Source organism: Diplotaxodon limnothrissa, linkage group LG1 (assembly GCF_057381915.1).
Source record: "Diplotaxodon limnothrissa isolate DT_005_m linkage group LG1, D_limnothrissa_male_GT1.1, whole genome shotgun sequence".
In the NCBI taxonomy this organism is placed as follows: Eukaryota; Metazoa; Chordata; class Actinopteri; order Cichliformes; family Cichlidae; genus Diplotaxodon; species Diplotaxodon limnothrissa.
The window spans coordinates 12,758,592-12,779,783 of record NC_140596.1 but is presented as its reverse complement, the minus strand read 5'-3'; the positions used below and the strand labels follow the sequence as shown (position 1 = coordinate 12,779,783).

At 38.0% G+C, this 21,192-nt stretch overlaps 1 protein-coding gene across 3 annotated transcripts; it reads left to right on the top strand.

Annotated features, from left to right (window-relative positions):
* Nucleotides 1-3,497: 3,497 nt before the first annotated feature.
* sppl2a (signal peptide peptidase like 2A) lies at nt 3,498-19,640 on the top strand. 3 transcript variants are annotated; one of them, XM_085352886.1, is made up of 17 exons: nt 3,498-3,679; nt 5,052-5,162; nt 5,247-5,429; nt 6,727-6,816; nt 6,905-7,038; nt 7,341-7,501; nt 7,619-7,715; nt 8,324-8,425; nt 8,611-8,692; nt 8,946-9,020; nt 10,191-10,247; nt 12,754-12,801; nt 13,811-13,910; nt 14,377-14,457; nt 16,285-16,445; nt 18,436-18,469; nt 19,162-19,639. In XM_085352886.1, the coding sequence occupies exons 1-17, from the start codon at nt 3,626-3,628 to the stop codon at nt 19,200-19,202; spliced, it is 1,611 nt and encodes a 536-aa protein (XP_085209012.1). In that variant the 5' UTR covers nt 3,498-3,625; the 3' UTR covers nt 19,203-19,639. The 3 variants fall into 3 exon arrangements, with proteins under 3 accessions (XP_085209012.1, XP_085209021.1, XP_085209017.1); XM_085352895.1 differs by lacking the exon at nt 18,436-18,469 and having other exon boundaries at nt 19,162-19,640; XM_085352891.1 differs by lacking the exon at nt 12,754-12,801.
* The last annotated feature ends 1,552 nt before the right edge of the window (nt 19,641-21,192 follow it).

Sequence of the window (21,192 nt, the reverse complement as noted above, 5' to 3'; positions counted from 1 at the left end):
CCCTCCAGAAAATGCTCTCCTTTTGTTTTTATTCTTCTTGTTACGGCACTTTCCATCTCAGTGTGCTCAGGGTCAAATCACAAACTTAACATACCTAAAACCCTGAAGCTTCACTAATATCCTTGAAACTCTGAAAACACCATGGTAATCTGGCTGTTAGTCCAGAAGGATGACATTGACATTCTCATCTCAGAGAAAAGTGACAAAAAACATGAAATCATGTTGGCGTTTTCTCAGTATAACTAAAAAAATAGTTTAGATGAGCAGTAAATCTCTTTGAATGTCAGGTATTTGTTCAACATAACTTCTGCTGTTTGTTCAAATGTTGTTAGTCCAATTTTATTTAAAAGAAAAAAATAGGCAAACAGAGGGATGGTAAATGGTTTGGTCACCATCACAGCAGTGCAAATGAGTGCAAATCTGAATCTCATGACACCCCAAATATTTCACCTTTAACGTGTGTGTACAGGCAGGCTGGGGTACTTGCATCGGTGAAGTCTATTTACATGCAAATAGACTTCCAGTGAAATATTTATGTATATATGAATAGAAGTTCATGCTATGGCTGCTTAAATCTGAAATATTTTAAACTCAAAACGCACTGAGAGCAATATCACACACAGTCTTTACCTAAAGCAGTGGTGCAGTAGCCATGCAGTAACTGAGAGAGCGTTTTTTAAAGTGACAGATTCAAAATAAACACCTCGGGCCACAGTTGCAGCTGCTGGCTTCTCAGTCAGGGTCAGACGAAGGAAGCAGCTGCAGTGTTTATCTTTTTTTTAGATGCTGCTGAGCTCCAGGGATGAGGGAGGAAGTCTCCATGTACACCTGTAAATCAGTTTCCATGTGGTTCATTTTTCCAACAAACAGGAAAAGCACATTAAGCCATTAAGTTATCATTGCCTGCAAAAAAACAAACAAACATGTTGTTGATGTTGTGATAACAAATGAAAGCAAATTCATATCAAATCCCATCATAAAAACTGTGAACCTTGAGGGAAATCTTACAAAAGCTGCTAGATACTGCCGACATGATCTGCCCTCAAACTAGCTGTCCATCTATCTACAAGCTCTACTATTGTTTTTATTCAGCTGGTTTTAAAGGTTTAAGATTCATGTGGCAAAGGCAGATGTGTTTGAGATATCTGGTTCCATAAGCACTTGACTGTACATACAAGCACTGACACTGTTATTAACTAACTGGTGCTGAGGAATACGATGTAACAGGATAGATCACCATTAAAAACAGAGAGGTAACGCTTATCTTGCTTACTTAAAAGTGCCAAGCCCCTCACAAACCGTAGCCTAATCTAATTCTGATTATAACTCAAAAACCATCTTCTAACCAGACAGTACAAACAATGGATGCAACCACCCAGTGGTTAGGAAAAAGCCAAATGTTTTCTTTGACACCATCTTCATATTTTATTACCCAAAAGGCTAAGCGAGGTCTGACTGCCTGATCAGTGGCCAAAGACTTGAGACTGATAAGATGATCTGAGTCCAACTTCAATTCAATTCAATTTTATTTATATAGCGCCAAATCACAACAAAAGTCGCCTCAAGCCACTTCATAGGTACAGAGAAAAACCCAACAATCATATGACCCCCTATGAGCAAGCACTTTGGCGACAGTGGGAAGGAAAAACTCCTTTTTAACAGGAAGAAACCTCCAGCAGAACCAGGCTCAGGGAGGGGCGGGGCCATCTGCTGATGAAAGATATGCTGTGGAAGAGAGACAGAGGTTAATAACAGATATGATTCAATGCAGAGAGGTCTATTAACACATACGGAGTGAGAAAGGTGACTGGAAGGGAAAAACTCAATGCATCATGGGAATCCCCGGCAGCCTACGTCTATTGCAGCATAACTAAGGGGGGATTCAGGGTCACCTGGTCCAGCCCTAACTATATGCTTCAGCAAAAAGGAACGTTTTAAGCCTAATCTTGAAAGTAGAGATAGTGTCTGTCTCCCGAATCCAAACTGGAAGCTGGTTCCACAGAAGAGGGGCCTGAAAACTGAAGGCTCTCCCTCCCATTCTACTTTTAAATACTCTAGGAACAACAAGTAGGCCTGCAGTGCGAGAGCGAAGTGCTCTAATAGGGTGATATGGTACTACAAGGTCATTAAGATAAGATGGGGCCTGATTATTCAAGACCTTGTATGTGAGGAGCAGGATTTTGAATTAAATTCTGGATTTAACAGGAAGCCAATGAAGGGAAGCCAAAACAGGAGAAATATGCTCTCTCTTTCTAGTCCCTGTCAGGACTCTTGCTGCAGCATTTTGGATTAGCTGAAGGCTTTTCAGCGAGTTTTTAGGACATCCTGATAATAATGAATTACAGTAGTCCAGCCTGGAAGTAATAAATGCATGAACTAGTTTATCAGCGTCACTCTGAGACAGGATATCTCTAACTTTAGAGATGTTGCGCAAATGGAAGAAAGCAGTCTTACATATTTGTTTAATATGTGCATTGAAGGACATGTCCTGGTCAAAAATGACTCCAAGGTTCCTCACAGCGTTACTGGAGGCCAAGGTAATGCCATCCAGAGTAAGAATCTGGTTAGATACCATATTTCTAAGATTTTCAGGGCCGAGTACAATAACCTCAGTTTTATCTGAATTAAGAAGCAGAAAGTTAGCGGCCATCCAGGTCTTTATGTCTTTAAGACATTCCTGCAGTTTAACTAATTGGTGTGTGTTACCTGGCTTCGTGGATAGAGCTGCGTGCCATCTGCATAGCAGTGAAAATGTATGCTATGTCTTCTAATGATGCTGCCTAGGGGAATAATGTAAACAGAAGTGGTCCTAGCACTGAACCCTGGTTCTGTTGATATCTAATAAAACCCAGGAAACAGGTGCTTTGGACATAAATTGACTGCAGTTTTTCTTTGCCTTTGGTTACAGTAAAAACAAAGAGGCAATTTTACAAGAAAACAATTGTCAAATTTACAACCAAAAAAAAACATTATTGTGAGCAAATTTTAAAATATGAAAAATGAAAAAAGCCAATTTGCCAGACAAATCTGGAAAAAAAATATGCTAATTTATGTAGAAGAATGCAAGATTACAAGAAAAAAATGCCAATTTATGAGAAGAAACAGGACAAATTCATTAAAAAAATTTATAAGTAAAAAAAAAGCTGGGTACAAGGAAAGGGTAATTGCATATTAATAAGAAAACAAAAGCAAATTGATGAGAAACTATGTCACATTTATGAGAAAATATCTGGTAAAAATAGAAGAAGAAAGTTGTCTTTTCTTAACTTTGAAAGAATTAGAGCTCTGTTTTAAACACTGGCCATTATAATTTATCTGCCACTTATTATTTAAGTGAAAGAAACTTAACTTAAACGTCTCCAAAGTTACACGGTGCTAAAATCGTGGTTAGTACGAGGAGTGTGTGTGCGTGTGCCATATGTGTTGTTGTTCTGACGCTTTGGGGTGAAACAGAAACTCGCGGCTCAGCAGGTTTATGTCACAAGCCGATACAGGAAGTCCCCCGGCAACTACTAGCCAGCTAAACCACAGCCATGATGGAACAGCTTATGGGGTAGAAAGTGTCGTCGTGCCGTAAAGAAGTGATTTCATGTTGTCTGGATAGGTAAAAACGAGTGGTAACAAGATGGAAGGAACTGTCGCAGTCGTATTTTTGTCGCTCCTTTGTTTAGCGTCGGAGGTAAGTTGGTGAATGTTGATAACTAGCTGTTGACGGGCCTGATAGCCAAACTTACCGACGAAAAAAACGGTCAGCTGTGACTGTTAACGTTTTGAATAAATGTTGAGCATGTAGTCGGCAGACCGTGTTAGTCTCTATCTCAGGGATTGTGTTTTCTTGTAATACAACCGTTCAAACTGCGGTTAATTGTTAGCTCTCGTGTTCATTTCAGTTAGCCTCAGTGCGCTACGACACGGAAAACTGTTTTACTGCTCTGCTGTTAGGGTAAGGTTGTTTTAAAGAAAGCTGAAGTGAAGATAGATATAACTGTGCTGGCCGTTTTAATCTAATTTTACCGAAACCATGGAACTTGAAGACGGTGATTTCCGCGACGTCACCAACAAGGAAGTGTTTACGTTTGGGTGAGCAGATCACAGCGCGGGTGTTCATGTGGGACTCTATACTAAAGCTGACAAGTGGCATGAAACTTTGAGATATCTAACTTTGAGAGTACAAAATAAAGTTTACGGATTACTGTGACAGCGATAATAAAATAAAGTGATTAATAAGTGGCTGGGCTAAAATCCAAGTCCCCCCTCTTTAAAAAAAAATGTATAAAACTTTTAAAGGAAAAAAAATCATGAGATCTATACCCCAATGTATGAGCTAAATTTATGAGAAAATAATGTAAAATATATGAGGAAAAAAACTTTCTGATAAATGTCAAATTTATGGGAAAAAGTGGCAGATTTACAAGAAAAGCTGGCAACTTTTCCTTCATTCATGTGTCCTATATAATATTAAAATATTTGTATATCCTAACATACATGGGCTGTTGGGCTGTTGTTGTTGAGATTTGATGGTGATAGTGTTGGAATGTATTTAAATTAACCTAGTTACTTTTAATTAATTATCCTATTTCATTAATAGGATGCTGTAGCATAAACTAACCCAATAAGCATTAGCAGATTTATAGTATCATCTAGTAGGTTGTAGATCTCAACACAGATGATGTAAGCATTGATGGGTTTTGTTTTTGTTTGTTCGGAAATGGAAAAGTGATGAACAAGATCCATTAGCTGGGGGAAAAAAATTGTTGTTCTTAACTCTCCAAATGCATCTGTGTGGGCAAATGCTTGAAGTACTCTTCATAAAAAATAGATTATTGCACTTATGAATAGTTCAGAGCATAATGTGATTTTGATACCATTTTATACCATATTTTGTATTTATTTGTATTTGTCCCTTGGCTCAGTGTGAATGATTTATGACAAGGTACTCAATGAGCCTTAAGTGTGTTGAACATGGATAACATTTTACTGTCAAAGCAGGGCTGGGTTCAGATATTTTCCATATGTAGTGTATCAAAGGGGTACTATTTCTTTCTCAATAGATAAATGGCCAGGAAGCGATCTCGCATATTTCAAATGGAGATACAGAGAGGGAGTTCTGCATTGTTCACAATCACTCTTGGACCCCACTGGCACAGTCACTGAATTCTGCAGTAAGTTTTTCTATTTTACAGCTCTTTTGGTTTTGACACCTTTCCAAACACTGTCTTACTGTAAGTGTTAATGGACTTTTTCAGATGGAGTACCAGTTGGTGAATATGACTTCCTCTCTGCTGTGTGACAGCTCAGGGATCAATGCATCTTCAGTAATGGGCAAGGCTCTGGTGGTGATGAGGGGCAACTGTGATTTCAGCCAGAAGGCCCTTATCGCTCAGGGACTTGGAGCGATGGCTTTGCTCATTGCCAGCAATAAAACGCTGGTAAGATGTTAGCTTGATTAAGCTGATTTGAGATCTTCCTTTAATTTTTTTTTTATGGTTAGTTATTATTTCCTCTTTGCTGCTTTTGGGTGATCAGAGAAGTGCGCTAGACAAAGGCGTGATTCAGGAAATGATACAGATGTGGTGTTTCTGTGGGGATTTCCATCTAAAAATGCTTTATTGCCTTGTGAAATAGTTTGGTGTCATTGTAATTCATTCATCTGTTAACTAGACAATTTGAAATTTTATTGATTAATTTTAAATTATGACATGAAACTGCTTTATGTCTTCACAAACAGATACCTCATATTAGAGTTGCTGTTACACGGCCGACACCCAAGAGCATACATGTGTTGTTCACTTAAATTTAACTGAAGTCAAATTTTAATAACATTCATTTAATCAGGAGCTCCCAGTGAGATCTAATCCCTTTCACACGCAGGACCTGCCCAAGTTTGCACCCATACAAATTTAAAATATGTAAAAAATGCAGTGTAAAAACAAGAAGAAAAGCCCTGTCTCCTTTACTAAATACCTTATAATGCTTTCATATTTAACAATAGATCCATCCATCCATTCGCTTCCGCTTATCCTTTTCAGGGTCGCGAGGGGCACTGGAGCCTATCCCAGCTGTCATAGGGCGAGAGGCGGGGTATACCCTGGACAGGTCGCCAGTCTGTCGTAGGGCCAACACACAGGGACAGACAACCATTCGCACTCACATTCACTCGCACATTCCCACCTATGGGCAATTTGGATTAAACAGTTAACCTATCCCCACAAGCTGCATGTCTTTGAACTGTGGGAGGAAGCCGGAGTAGCCGGAGAGAACCCATGCAAACACGGGGAGAACATGCAAACTCCACACAGAAAGACCCCGGCCTGATGATGGAATTGAACTCAGGACCTTCTTGCTGTGCGGCAACAGTATATTTATGTTTAGATCTTCCTGCAAATGTCCAAGGTGACTAGTAACAGAAGAAGTAAACTGTAAGCTTACCCAGTGTTGCTTTATTGAAAAATATACGCCATAAAGAGTGCATTGAGTCTCAAGACCACTAATACACATCTGCCCTGTACTTCTGTCCCTGCACGAACACTTTCACAACAAAAGCAAGCGGTAAAACTGATACTTCTACCACCTCACAAAAAATTAAATTCTATGCAGTTTAATTGATCTAGAGTCAATTTATTAAAAAAAGTCTCATCTCGAAGTGTTTTTTGTTTGTTTTATTGTTGCTCTATTATACTTGAAACATTCCCAAATCACTGATAATATTTATAAAAATGTCTTCAGACAATCCCATCAGCCAACGAGTCGGAGTACGCGAAGGTCAATATTTCTCTCGCTCTCATGAGGTACAAGGATTTCCTGGAAGCTTGGCAGGTCAGAGAACTTTTTATTTTTAATAAATCGTTTAATATGTCTTGTTTGAATCTGATGACCATTTTTAACTCTTTACATGCGTCCTCAGGTCTTCGGGAATGAGATGCAGGTGAAGCTGTATGCTCCACCTTCTACAAAGATCGATCCAAGCATTGCAGTCATCCTGCTGATTTCCATTGGCACAGTTGTTTTGGGCGGCTACTGGAGCGGGGCGTGTGAGAGGTGAGATTTTTCAGTATTATACAGCTGTGAGCTGAAAACTCGTGTCTGTAATGATGTCTCATTAAAAATAAACCAAACATAGCAGAAAACACATTGATTTATATATTTTTTTCATATGCAGTCAAAATATCATTAACTGTAATGTCAATTGGTGATAATGATGTGAGCAAGTGACATTTAAATGTACTCTTGCTGAGATCGTATGTATTGCATTGCTTCACATTTCATTCTGCCTGATGTTGTTTTGTTTCTTCTAATTCAAACACAGTTCAAAGAGGGTTTTTTTTGTTTGTGTGTTTCAGGGAACGGTTGAATAGCGGTGCGTCTGGAGGAGGAGAAGGAGGAGGAGAAAGCAAAGCAGACAGTGGAGAGCTTTCACTGTACTCTCCTCTCAAAGTGGTTATCTTTGTTGCCTTGATGTGCGGGATGCTCGTCCTCATGTACTTCTTCTACAAAGTTCTCGGTTAGGGTTTTGTTGTTGTTGTTTTTTTGTTTTGTTTTTTATCAGTTCCTGGTTGTTTAACAGAGTAATTTTACCTCGAGTTTTGGTGATATGATCTATTTATTTATTTTTCTCCAGTTTACGTCATTATTGTTATCTTCTGCCTGGCATCTGCCTCTGCGCTCTATAGCTGTTTTGATGCAGTGATGGACAAAATCGGTTGCGGCACTTTAAGGTATGAGCCTCAGACTTTGGAACCACATTAAATATACACCACATCATTGTAGTTAAAACATTAAATAGATATCAGACCTTTAGAGAGAGTTTTTACTATTGACTAGTTCCTGGCGACTAATTTTGAGTGAGATATTATTTTGTTTGTATTGAAAAACCTGGGGAAATTACTGCGTTAAAGTGACGAAAAGATAAAAATTAACGTATAGCAAATTGGTTGAATGTACGGTAGGTCAGTAAAATGAGGAGCTTAGCCATGTAAAAGTTAAAAATGAATTGTGAATTTCTCCAGAAGTCACAGAGGGGGGATGCTGTCGTTGAGTGAGTGGTTCACACAAATGGTGAGGTAAAATAATCTAGGCAGAAGGGGGAAATTAAGTACTGCAAGATCCAAGTGATTCATGGATAGTAAAGGTCTGATTTTTGATGTGTTACTAACATTTAAAAAACTTTTTTTTTCCTGTTTTTATATTAAAAAGACCCCAGTGGTTTAAAGCTTGAAAAGCTTCAAACAAACATCAGCGTTTTGGTGAATGTGTGCAAGAATTTTACTTGTTTTGTTTTTGTTTCTTTGTTTCTACCTAAATGTGGCTCTGTGTCTTTTTCCAGGTTCTCTGTCCGGAATTGGAACTTTTCAGTGAGGTCTCTCTTGTTGGCTGCTGTGTGCATTAGCATTTCTGTGGTCTGGGGAGTGTACAGAAATGAAGACAGGTACACATTCACAGTCCTGTCAGTTTTCAGACATGGTTACACCACTGTGGTGGTGAATTTCTACAACACTGTAGGTTAAAATTACCCAGAAAATTGTAACAATGTTTATGAGACAGTTTATCCTGAAATAGCTACATTTAAAGTAATGAAAACCCTAAAGTCAAAGAGGTCTTTATGTCTTGCAGATGGATCTGGATTCTGCAGGACCTCCTTGGCATTGCTTTCTGCCTCAACTTCATGAAGACAATTTCACTGTCCAATTTCAAGGTATTTTTTTCTTGTACAATGAATACTTGCACTGTAGTTGTTCTATTTATACAAATATATATTTGTTCATATTTATCAACACTTCCTGTAAGAATGTCAGGCAGTGCTCCATTCCTAAGAATTTTTGTTTTTTTCCAGTCTTTGATATTTGATTAAAAATGTTATCACACTCACAAAGCTTCTAGCAGATTTCCTCACATGGAGTTTTGAGCCATGTAGTTGGTGATCATTTTTTCTTTCCAATGTCTCGAAGATCTGTGTGATTCTTCTGAGCCTCCTGCTTGTATATGATGTCTTCTTTGTTTTCATCACTCCTTTCTTCACTAAGGTATGTTTATCTTTATTTTTGTTTTTTATCTGTATCTTGTTGCTAAAGCAGTAATGTTGTTATTGATTTTTTTTAAAAATGAAGTTTTTGCTATTTCTCTGCATTTGCTGCTCTTATTGCCTCAAGGTCTGACACATTTGAGAATCCACTCATCAAATATTAGTTATACACTGAATTAGTTATTATTTTTTAATATGAAGTGAACCCTGCACACAAATTGATATGTACACTTTGGATGTTTTTGTCTATTAGCAAGTTTGTGCACAAACTACAAAAATATCACCCTAATTTAATAAAAATTAATGTAGATGTGTGGCATGGAAAAGGGAATAATACTTTCTTATAGTTGAACCTTTATTTAACCAGGAGCGTATAAGCTGAGAAAGCCAAAAGTAAGTTTACTAATAAAACAAACAAGAAATTCCACAAAATAAGTTTATACATATAAAAAAAGTCAGATGCAGAAACATCTAAAAACGTCAGAGCTAAAACATTTAAAACTTCAGAATAGAGTCGTCTCAGGCAAAGAAGTAGCCATAAGGTTTATATATAACATTGGCAGCCATAAGAACACTTAAAAATGACTTGAATTTATTTAGTTTGACTACCTCTGTGAAATTCTGTTGTGGATCTGATCTGAGGCAGAAGGAGCTGTGAATTTCAGCTGTACTGAATTGAGGCAAAGTCTAGTTGTACTAGTTAGATCACTGGATGCCATGCCTGGATATAGATAAGTGAATCTTTACGGTTCAGGAATGCTTGAGCACAGTAGTGTGAGTGGTCCACAGGCCTGAGCATAGATTTTCACTTTTTCCTCAATGACAAGCTGATGCTCTGCAGGAGTGCTTTTCAACAGCAAGAGTCTACGGAAGAGGGTGAGCGAAACAAACTGAAGTTTACTCCGGTTTATATGAGCACAAGCCATAAGGGGAGTGGGGATGTATAACAGTCGTGCTCAGGCGAGGCAACTATGTCTAGTGTGAGTACACTCTGTCTAAATTTTGGTTTAGATCTAGATCGCTTAGACAACATGAGATGAGGCATTAGCTTTTGCACTCTCTGAGGGCCTTTCTAACTGAGGATATTTTGCTCTGGTGTTTTAGTATGATGTTATTTCATTTTCATTAAGTAATTTGATATGAATGCTTGGCATCTCCCCCTTTGCCACAGAATGGAGTAAGCATCATGGTGCAGGTTGCCCTGGGCCCAGATGCATCTGGAGAGAAGGTAAGCTTCCTGCATTGTTTCCCATCTTGAAGGGGAACTCCACCAAACTGTTTTCAGGGCTATTGTTAATTTGGAAAAAAACCCAAATTTTTTCTTCACAGCTGGCTTTATCCATATCCAAGTCTGACTGTACTGATGTGAATGCAAAATCTCTTTCACATTATGAGAGAATTTCTTCAAACACCCCCCCCCTGCGCGCGCGCGCGCGCGCGCGCCATAAAGACTAGAAGGTGACTTAGAATTTTATTTTTTTATATTTCCCATCCATGGAGCCAGACTTGTCTTTTAAACTGGTCTTGAGCAAAGATTCTCCAGGGTTTCTAAAGGTCTGCCAAAGTTTTTCTTTGGCCATTGGCTGATTTTTTTTTTTCACTCGTTTTCAGGGGAATGTTTATTAGGCTAATTAACACTGACCGATGAATAATTCAAAGCTTAAAAAAAGATGAGCCTCTGTTGTGTCTACGCTTAACAGACAGCTTAGAAAAAAGGCTGTTGGAAATAAAGTTATTAGCTAAAAACCATATCTTAGCATGGTGTGCAGAGCGTCCTTAAAAAATTAAGGAAGCTGAACAAGTAGAGAAGAAAAGAAGAAGTAACAGACTAAAAATATCTACCCTCATCAGATACAGTAACTGTCTAGAAGCAATTCTTAAGAAACAGGAGAAAATGAGACGAAGCTGAGGTATGCCAAATTCACAAGTAGGGATGGGTACCGGTGTCCGGTGCCATGATGGCACCGGTTCTGACATAAACGGTAGTAACCAGACCGAAAAGCAGCGCACATTTCGGTGCTTTTTTTTTTCCTGAGCTGTGATACACTTTAGATTCTAGCCAATCATTTTACGTTTCCGAGGATAGTAGGCGGGGCCAGGTACGTACGTTCTGTTAGAGCAGAGCTACAGATTAAAAATGTCCAAGGCGAAGCGGTCAAAAGTCTGGCTGTACTTCACAGCAAAAGATGCAAACTCAGCAGCAACAAGTGCTTTAAGCTGATACTGTGATACTGTCAAAGGAGGTAACACCTGAAATCCGATGAAACACCTGGTGACGCATAGCGTTTTTTTTAAAAGCCCAGAAATGCGCCGTATTTGATAGCTTGCTGCGAGACCTCACACCGAGCACATCTACTGCGGGTGGGTTGCCTGTTATGCAACATCCCCCAAAAACACGAAGAGGAGAGTCCTGGCCCCTAGCCCTGCCAGTGTAGCAGAAATGATGACGGATGATGGTGGCAGCAGCCGTTCTTCTCTGCGTGAGTAGCTAATTTACATTGAGTAGGCTAACCACGTTATTACATTAATGCATGTAAGGTGAACTAGCAAACATCATCATAGCTACATGCGGCTGTCCTCTTGTTTGATGGCAGATACTCCCTTCACCCTGGCTAAAAAGGCTAAAATGACCAAAGAAAAAGTGGAAAACAGTTAAACATGAGAGGTTTAGGACAAAGTTTGTGTTTTTTCCATTGTTTAAGCACTGCTTCCAGCCAAGAGTGATACCATATATGCCCCATAGCTGCAGAAAAGGCTAACATTGTTATATTTTTACAAAAAACAGCTGAACATGAGAGGTTTTTGGACCAATTTTGTGTTCTCCATTCTTTAAGCACCGGTTTGAGCACCGTTTGAGCACCGGCACCGTTTCAAAAGTACCGATTTGGCACCGGTATCGGATAAAACCTAAACGATACCCATCCCTATTCACAAGTGCTGGACTGAAAATCAGTGGCAACAGGTCCCATTGGGTGTTAAATCCAAATGATCAAAATGTACAAAGGAGGTCAGGAGGGAGGGACAATAGTGAATGTCTGCAGCCATCTGTAAAAGGCGGCAGAGTTTCTGTCAGAGTTTGGGGCTGGAGCAGCTTCATATTTCAGCACGAGAATGATCCCAGCAAACACACTTCCAACACAGTAAAAGCACACCTGGATAGAAAAAACACACAGTGGAACACTATTAGTCATCGATTGGTGTCCCCAGAGCCCAGACCTCAAAATTATTGAGGTAATGTGGGATCATCTTAACAGAGAACAAAAGAAAAGGCAGCCAATACCCAAAGAAAAGCTTTTTGTCTTGTTCAAGAAGCCTAAGAGTCCTGGTTCAACCATCATGGAATCACTTCAACCATATTTTTTCATTTTCCTAGCAAAATATAAAAACATGAGGGCTAACTCAAGACTTTTCACACTACTGTATACATAAAAATTCACAGCCTAATTAAGGCAACATTTTATGTCTAATGGACAAACTAATCTGCATTGTAACTCTTCTTTTAATACTCAGATTCACTTGTATAAATTTGGGTTCAGGAAGTGGGTTTAAAAAAAAAAAAAATCACTCTTTACCAGAGTCACAAACGGAGCACTATAAGATGGGCTTGGTGGAACTCCCTTACACGTTTGTTATGGCTTCATTAACAACCCAGCTGACATGGACTGCTTGTTGTAGATGCCCTGAGGGGAACAATAGACTAACTGTGCACTGGGGTTGGGCGGGTTCTGTCTTAGACACAAGGTGTGGAGATCCCCGCTGAACCCCAGCCTCCCTCTGAGAAAGTAAGGCTTGACTTGTTACCCATCCACTACTTTTTCCTTTTTTGTTTGGTTTTGTTTTTGTTGTAATGATAGCTGAGGTGGGTAGGGAGGTACGGTGGCGGTTGATGTTTTAGTCTGTGAAAGAACTAATTTTACGTTTTGATTGGGTAAATGTGTACATATGTTAAAATGTGTACATATATACATATGTTAAAATGATAAAAGGTTTATATACGTGTATCAATATGCATGTCTGTCATGCATGTCCAGAAGGTGGTTAAGAAGAAACTAATATGATTAAAAAAATCTTTTTGGCACGAGAAAGATGTGGGTTTTTTTGTTTGTTTGCAGCAAGTAATGTTGTGAGCTAGTTATGTGCACACGCATGTTTTTGTTACAGGATATTAATAAAAAAGGTGCACGGTGATGGGTGCTTATAAGTTACCACATTTTCCAGCAATATTGCTTAAGAAAGATTAGAGCGGCAGTTTTACAGCTCATTAATTAATCAGGAATGCATTATTTTCATACTCCTTGAGACAAATTGTTTTGTATTCTTATTGATTTGTGTAAAAATTGCCTACACACATGGTGACTAGCTTTTTTTTTTCTTTGGTTTTCATTTTTTATTTTACTAAATTCCTGAGTGGGTTTGCTTGTTCTCGATCTTATTGTAGAAAAAATAAAAGTGGGAGGTAAGATTTAAGAAGTTCAGTTCAGGTATTACAAAAACACAATACAGACAACAATAAATGATAGCAGTCCTTTTGTTTAGAGCTTCTTTCTTATGTCTACGCAGACCGGATGGATTCTGAAATATGGAAATGAAAGATCTAGCTGGAAATGTCTGTGTATCAGAAAATATGCAAAGTAATCTACAGCAGTGTAGAAAAGTGTACCTGCTATAGGTTGGATTCAAGTAAAGCTAAGGGACGGCCGTCAGATTAGGTGGAACACAAAGACACTGAACAAGATTTCTGCTGTTGGCCTTTTTGTCATTTTTAGCATCTGTAATGCTTCATTTTCTCAGCTTCCTGTGGTGATGCGTGTCCCGCGTCTCTTAGCTTGGGCTCAGAACCTGTGTATGATGCAGTTCTCCATCCTGGGTTACGGCGACATCATTGTCCCAGGTAAGGATGTAGACGCTCTCACAGTTCACCTTTACACCACTGCTTATATGTGTGAGCATTTCTGTGTACAAACATTAGTTAGACATATGAAGCAATTCTTAACAATGTGTTAGATTTTGTTTTTAATACAAATAAAGGTTGTTGTTTTTTTGTTTTTGTTTTTAAAAATATCTAGTCTGTTTCTTTGATTCAAAAACACAAAGAACAAAATAGGAAAACTAATTTAAAATTGCAACTTGATAGCAAAATGTTAGGGTGCTTACTCAATAAATGCAGAGTCCGTGGTTTGAGTTTAGCTAGACTCTTCTATAGATTTCATATGTCTTCGGTTAGTCTCTTTACATCATTAACTGTAAATAGGGGGGGAAATGAATGAGTCACTAACCCATACATACAGGATTTCATACTGGATGATGTATGTGTAATGATGAGTGGCTCTCACCCTGCATTGTTGTTGGACCCACAGGTCTTTTGGTTGCCTACTGCAGCAGGTTTGATGTTTGGATCAAGAGCAAGAGGAAAGTCTACTTCGTCAGTTGCTGCATAGGTATCACACATCTGTTATCATTTTGTTGGGTCTGTCATTAATTTTCATGGATTTAAAAAAACAAACACACACACACAATGTCTTGTGTAAAGTCATTGAATTTTGTGAAAAGGGGGAAAATATTCAGATCGGGGTTTGATTTTTGCCAAACCCCGATCTGTTTGAGTGAATTGCTGGTTTAAACGTACACTATTTCTTTTCTTTTCTTATTTTCTTATCATATTGCATGTGATCAGTCATTTGTATTGACTGCCAGGACTGAACTCACGTTCTTCATATTGAACTTCATGCAATGTCACGCAAACGCTTATGAGCTCTTTTTAGTTTTATTACTCATAAAATGCGGTCTGATCTTCATCTATGTCAACATGACTTAACTGATAACACGAGAACATTTGTACATTTCATGTCTTTATTACACAAACTGAGAAATCATTCACAGTGCAGGCTGGAAAAGGCAAGTGAACTCTTGACTTACGTGACTTGTAGAACCTCTTTCAGTCACAACGGTCTCCATTAGAAATTCTCAGAATTGCAAAATGTTTTTTTTTTCCCTTTGTTTTTTCCCCCTGGATTTTTAATGCTGTGTTGTACCAATGCAAACACACTACCTCATTCACTTGGTCTCTGTTATCTCTTTGTTATACATACATATAAGCGCACAAAGCAAAAAATAATATTGCATAGCAGTAATCTATAATATTTAATAGCACGATAATGGGACTGTGTGAATGCATATTTCCAACATTTAAGTGGTAATGTTTTTTCAATAATGTTTACAAAAAGCCCAGACTCACCCAATACCACTGCATCTTACTGACCTTGTTCTCAACAGAGTCAGTGACAACCTTGCTCAAATCCAAAGTCCTGTTGGTATACTCATCATGTTCTTCTCTCTACTTCCTCTTTAAAATTGGCATACCAAACATAATTTATTGTGTCGCTGCACTGACGAAGTATTTTATAAGAACACGTGCAAACAGACCGTGATGTTCCTTTCACCGTGGTGTGCAGCTTGGATGACATTTACGTGTTGGTGTGCAATGCCTTATACCTCCAAACAAGATTTATTTATTTTTTTTAGCTTAAAATGGTTCAATAGTTGGCCACAGAGCATTGTCTAAAAGTGGACTTTTGCAATCTTCATCCCACAGTCTGAAGATATGATTTTAGGCGAATGATGATCCTAAATTGGTCGTGGTGTGAATTTGAGCATGAGCCCCACAGCAAACTGACTATCTGTCGGGTCTCCAGCCCTCCAGCCCCTGAACTGGATAAGTGGAATAGAAGGCCTTTAGAAATACTTTACAGGCTTTTCCAGCTCATTACATCTCTGTAATTTATCTTTTGAACATTGTTGACATTGAAGTATAATTCAAACCGAGTAATCTCTCGAGGATAACTTTATTTAAAAAAAAAAAAAATTACAACCCTTACTTCAAATGTCATCTTCTTAATTGGAGCACATGAGTCAAAGACAAGTCGTTAGCACAACTTTTTCCAGCTTGAACTGTTGATAACTACCTAGTTTTACTATTGAATACATGAATATAGCTTTTATGCATCATTTTGTTTGTTACCATTTTTATGACCTGCAAGTTCAATTCTCTGTACTTTCAAAGGGTTCACTTGTATTTAGCTGCAGTTTTACTTTTTAGTCTTTGAGGTTTATTAGCTGATGTAGTAATAAAGTTTTATTTACAAGTGCACTGAATTAGCTTTTTACTGAGTCTCTTTTCACACTTGTCAACTGAAAGGCTGCCATATAAAGCCAGGTGTAAGCTTTAAGTTTACCATATCTCTTTCCTTCTTCATATTTCTTTTTAGCCTATTTCCTGGGAATGATACTGACATTCATCGTGATGTTGCTGTCAGGAATGGGACAGCCTGCTCTGCTTTACTTAGTGCCCTTCACTGTGATAACTTCTGCTGTGGTGGCAGGCTGCAGGGGGGAGATGAAGCAGTTCTGGGCTGGAACCACATACCAGGTGAGAGGAGGAGAGGGAGAATTGTATTGGTGTTTTTCTATTATTCCAAAAAACGTCATTCCTCTTGTAGCTGTCATATTTGACTGTCAATACCGGTTCATTAAAGAAAAAAATCTGTCAACAGTTTGCTCTTTTTAAATCCAGAGGACGGAATAAGAAGTGTAGTCACAGACTACGTGATTATTAATAATTTACCTTACTAATATGGAAATCCTGACATGCTTTAGTTGTAGGCTGTCTTTGTTTACCATAATGAAATGACAATCCGTTAAAAAAGGAGGAAAAGGGAAAGATCACTTGTTAGTTTTCCTATGTGTTCCTGTGTTAGCTGGAGTTCTTGGAAGAAAACTTGACTGTTTGCTTGCTGGATTCTTGCAGAGCGAGTTTTTCTTGACTGGTAGCTGTTTTAAAACAAACAGAAAAATCTTGTTTGCTGTCAGCTGGAGTTCCATAGCATGCATCATTTCTAATATGCCTGTCAGCGGTTCATATACAAGTCAGCTGTGAAAAAAAAAACTGGTCTCACCTGACACAGCAGGCTGTTCAAAAAAAGTGCTTATATTATATTGAATTGCATGCTGGCCTCAAAGAATGCTGTTTATTCCAGGCTATTTTCCCTGTTGTCTAACTGTTTCCTGACCTTAAAAATATGTGACCCCCGTTGTGACTGAGAATGGTTTTAACTGGAACGGCTGCTGGCTTAAATGATGGTAAATGTGAAAACAATGATGATTATCTTTGCATGGATTTCTGTAAACTCTGACCTAATATACAATCCAAAAAACATGCATATTAGGTTAAATCTAAGTTGGGCATATTTGTAGATATGAGTGTAAATGTTTGTCTGTCCTTATGTTTTAGCCCTGTGATAGAACTCTCCAAGCTGTTCCCCGTCCCTCACCATGAACAGGCTCCAACCATTTGGTGACCCTGAATTGGAAAAGCAACTAGAAAATGGACATGATGTCTATAAATTCTGTTTTCCAGACATGACACGTGGAAATTTGCGGAATACTGTAGCAGTGTTATTCAGCTACCTCTCCTGTTAATCTCAGTGATATTAGACTAGATAAACATATCCAGCAGTTCTGATCCAACTTTAAGGTTCATTCTGACTAAAATCTGTAACAGCTGGAGATGGTGTACCAAGCAAAAAGTATTTACAATATACTGAGAAATACATAATAAACAGAGAATTAAAAAGAATGACAGTAGAATCAAAATTAATGAAATGTTGGAGAGCAAGAATAAATTAAGCCTGCTTTTGAAGGAACAGAAGAAATACACCAGTTAAACTGGAAAGGATAATGAAACCAAGTGTGTTTTTAGTTGAGATTTGAGTACTTAATGAGGTTGACTCCTTGGTCTTAAATGGATCGTTTTTACAGTGAAAACCAGTCTCCTTCTTTGAACTATTAAAAGCTGTTGATCAACTGACCCAAGCATATGGCATGGCGCATAAAATGATAACAAATCTGATAGATAAGCCGATTGTAGCTTATCTAAGCTGATTGTTGCTTATAAGATGATTGTTGCTTGTGATAGACGGGACCATGCAATCACTAAATATAGAAGCAACTCAGCAGGGTTCAAGGATGTTAGGAAATGGTTTTATCGTTTGTTTAATGTTTGAGCTTGTTAAATCAAAAGAATAAAACCAAGCATCTAAACTATACCTTTAGTTCTGAGATTGCCTTTATGATACAAAGACAGCCATCAGTCAAAACTATAACTTGAAATTTATTTCTCACACGAGAGAGGCTTATTATGTTTGAAAGGTTTAGGGAAATCCATGCAGCCAATATGAAAATATCTGTGGTTCTCACATTTGCCATCCAGACATTCAAAGTCATCACAAAACATTAAACTTGTAACACTCTGGCAAGGCTGGGTGAATGTGTGGGCGTGTGTGTGTACGTATGTCCATGAGAGTGAGACACGCACAAACTGTAAAAGAGAGACAATTCTGACCTGGCTTCATTTTCACCAGGTCTTGGACTCATCCAGGGAACCTTTGCTGCCAGGTGTGCTTCCCTCCAAACCCCAGACCTCTCCCCTGCAACGCTCCTGTCATTAATGTCACTTACTGCAGTGCCTTATTGTCTCTTATCAGCTTCTTTATCACCCTTTGTTTTGACATTTTAACTCCTGATTTCCAGGGTCAGTTTGATATTTAAAGACAAACTACATATTAACTCTTTTAAAATTCAAATACATTTTAGGACAGAAGTTTGAGTGTGAAATAATACACCATTTTAGCCATTAGGTGTCTCCAGTTGACTGAAAATAATCTTTGATGTGTCTAAAGTGACTCACAGTGATATGATAAAGTGGACTTGTCTAAAAGCTGTGGCCCTGGAATGACATTAACTTATTTCCTTTTTTTTTTAGTTTTTTGTTTGTTTTTGTCCTTTTTTGTTTCCTTTTCCACTCTCTGCTCATTCCAGCTTTTTTTCAATGGACAGGATTTAATAACTGCCTCATCCTTCATGCAGTTCCCAATGTGTTCATGTTGCCCTTTGCATGATTCTGCTTGCAGTTGACGTGGGAGAGCTGTGGCATGAATTTTTGAATGCATTATCTCTGTTGTTTGTTATTAGTAGAACAAATCATATATGCAGCTTGCATTATAAATTCAAATGCTGCCTATGAGTCTGCCTTTCTTACTAAACTAAAAGATTAAAGTAAACATTAACATGTCTTTCCTTTTCTTTAGAGAAAAGAACTGACCGATCCGTAGACGGCGAAAGATGCTGACTTACAGTGTTGAATATGGACTCTCTTCTTTGTCTTTTTTAAAATCTCAATTTAATTTTACATTTGCAAAGCAAGGGAACACATGTTATTGATCAAATGATCCTTCAAGCAGTACATTTTGATTGATGTGAAAGGTAAATGAATGCTGTGTAGATGCAACTGAGATATTAAAGTGATTAAAAACACATGCTTAGCGCCTGAAAGTTCTGTCAGGTTCACTTTGAGAAAAACATAATGACAACTTTGCCTTGGTGATGATTGAGAATAAGAACGCACTTTATAATATTCAGCTTGGCAGTTGTTACATCATTGGGAATGGGTTTGGGCTTTAAATTACTTGTAGCTATTTTGATAACTAGGGTTTGTGTGTAACCTGTTTGTAAGATGTGATTTCTTTCGTTGCCTTATATTAAATAAAAAAACGAATTGTATTTCATGTTCTTGTCTGTAGCTTTCTGATTTTTAATTTGTGACTTTTAAGTGAACAAAGTCTTCCTATAGGTGAAGTGCACAACAACCCCAGTTCTGTGTGTGCGTTTGTGTGTGTTAAATTCTTTAACAAGAATTTTAGCATATTCTTGTTAAAATGTAAGTTGCTGTTGTGGGGGAAAAAACATAAGCCAGTATATATTTCACAGGTTTTTCCCACCTTTAATATGACCTATAACCTGTACATTTCACACAGTGCTTGGGTTGTTGTTCTGAAAGGTAAAATTGCTCTTCCACGTCAGATTTTTAGCAAACGCCAGATGATTAGAGACATGAATAAAACATAAAAAAAACCAAACATAAAATCCTAGTAGTGTTTTTTTGTTTTGTTTTGTTTTTTTGTTTTGTTTTTTTAACTGTAAAAACCACAGATGTGTTGAGTAAATTATTTTTATAACTTTAAATGCTAATATAAATTGTACATTTTGAAAACTTACACACATTTTGTAAACATATACAACTATTTATCAACAAATGCAGCAAATACACCTGGTGTTTTTTTTGTTTTTATTTTATTTTGTACAACCATTTAAAAATATTACTATAATGAAAATGAGAGAACAATCAGGTGTCTTAATAAGATGCCCCACAAATTATTTGTGCCAGTAAAAAAAAAATAAATGTTTGTCTGCCACAAGACAGAGGAGAACACCACAGCAATAAACCTGCAGGCCTAACAACAGGAGGTGTATCACACCTCTTTTCCACCTGGAGACAGCATTTGCATTGCAATCTGCCTTTGTAAATGGACTGATTCTTATATAGCGCTTTTCTACTCTCCTGGAGTACTCAAAGTAAGTAAAACATTCCACATTCACCCAGTCACACATGCACTTTCTTCTAGACTTCTGCGTGCTTCCTAACTACATTCATACACATTCACACTCCGATGTTGCATCGGAGAGCAACTTGGGGTTAGTATCTTGCCCAAGGATACTTGACATACAGACTGGAGGAGCCAGGGATCGAACCACTAACCTTCCGATCAGTAGGTTAGTGGTTTGTCACAGTCATTAGTGCCCTCACTGACACACAAAACAAAACAACGACTACATAACAGACTAACTACACACTCCACACTAAACCTCACAAATCTCTCACATCTCAAAACTCGCTATCGATATCTCTCTGTCTCTCTCTTTCACTTGCTCGTTCTGTCTCTCTGCCATCACTCCTAAAACCTTCCCCTATTCCTAAACAACCAAATCCCACGCGTTGACTTTTTAAAAAAGAATTGGTCGACATGCTACATTTTTCCACCAGTAGGAAAGAGGTGGCTATTTTTTTTCTTTAGTGTTTTTGTGCTGTCCTTAGAAAATGCTTTAAAAACAAAAACACACAAAATGAGACAATAGTATTTAGAAAAAAATGCTTATATATATATTTTTTATCTTAACTCTGGATTTAGTGGTCTGTCATTAAAATTTAAAAACCGGTGTATACTTTGAAGTCTGAACTTTCAACACAGGCTGAAATAGAGACTCAGCGTGGCTGCAGCTTA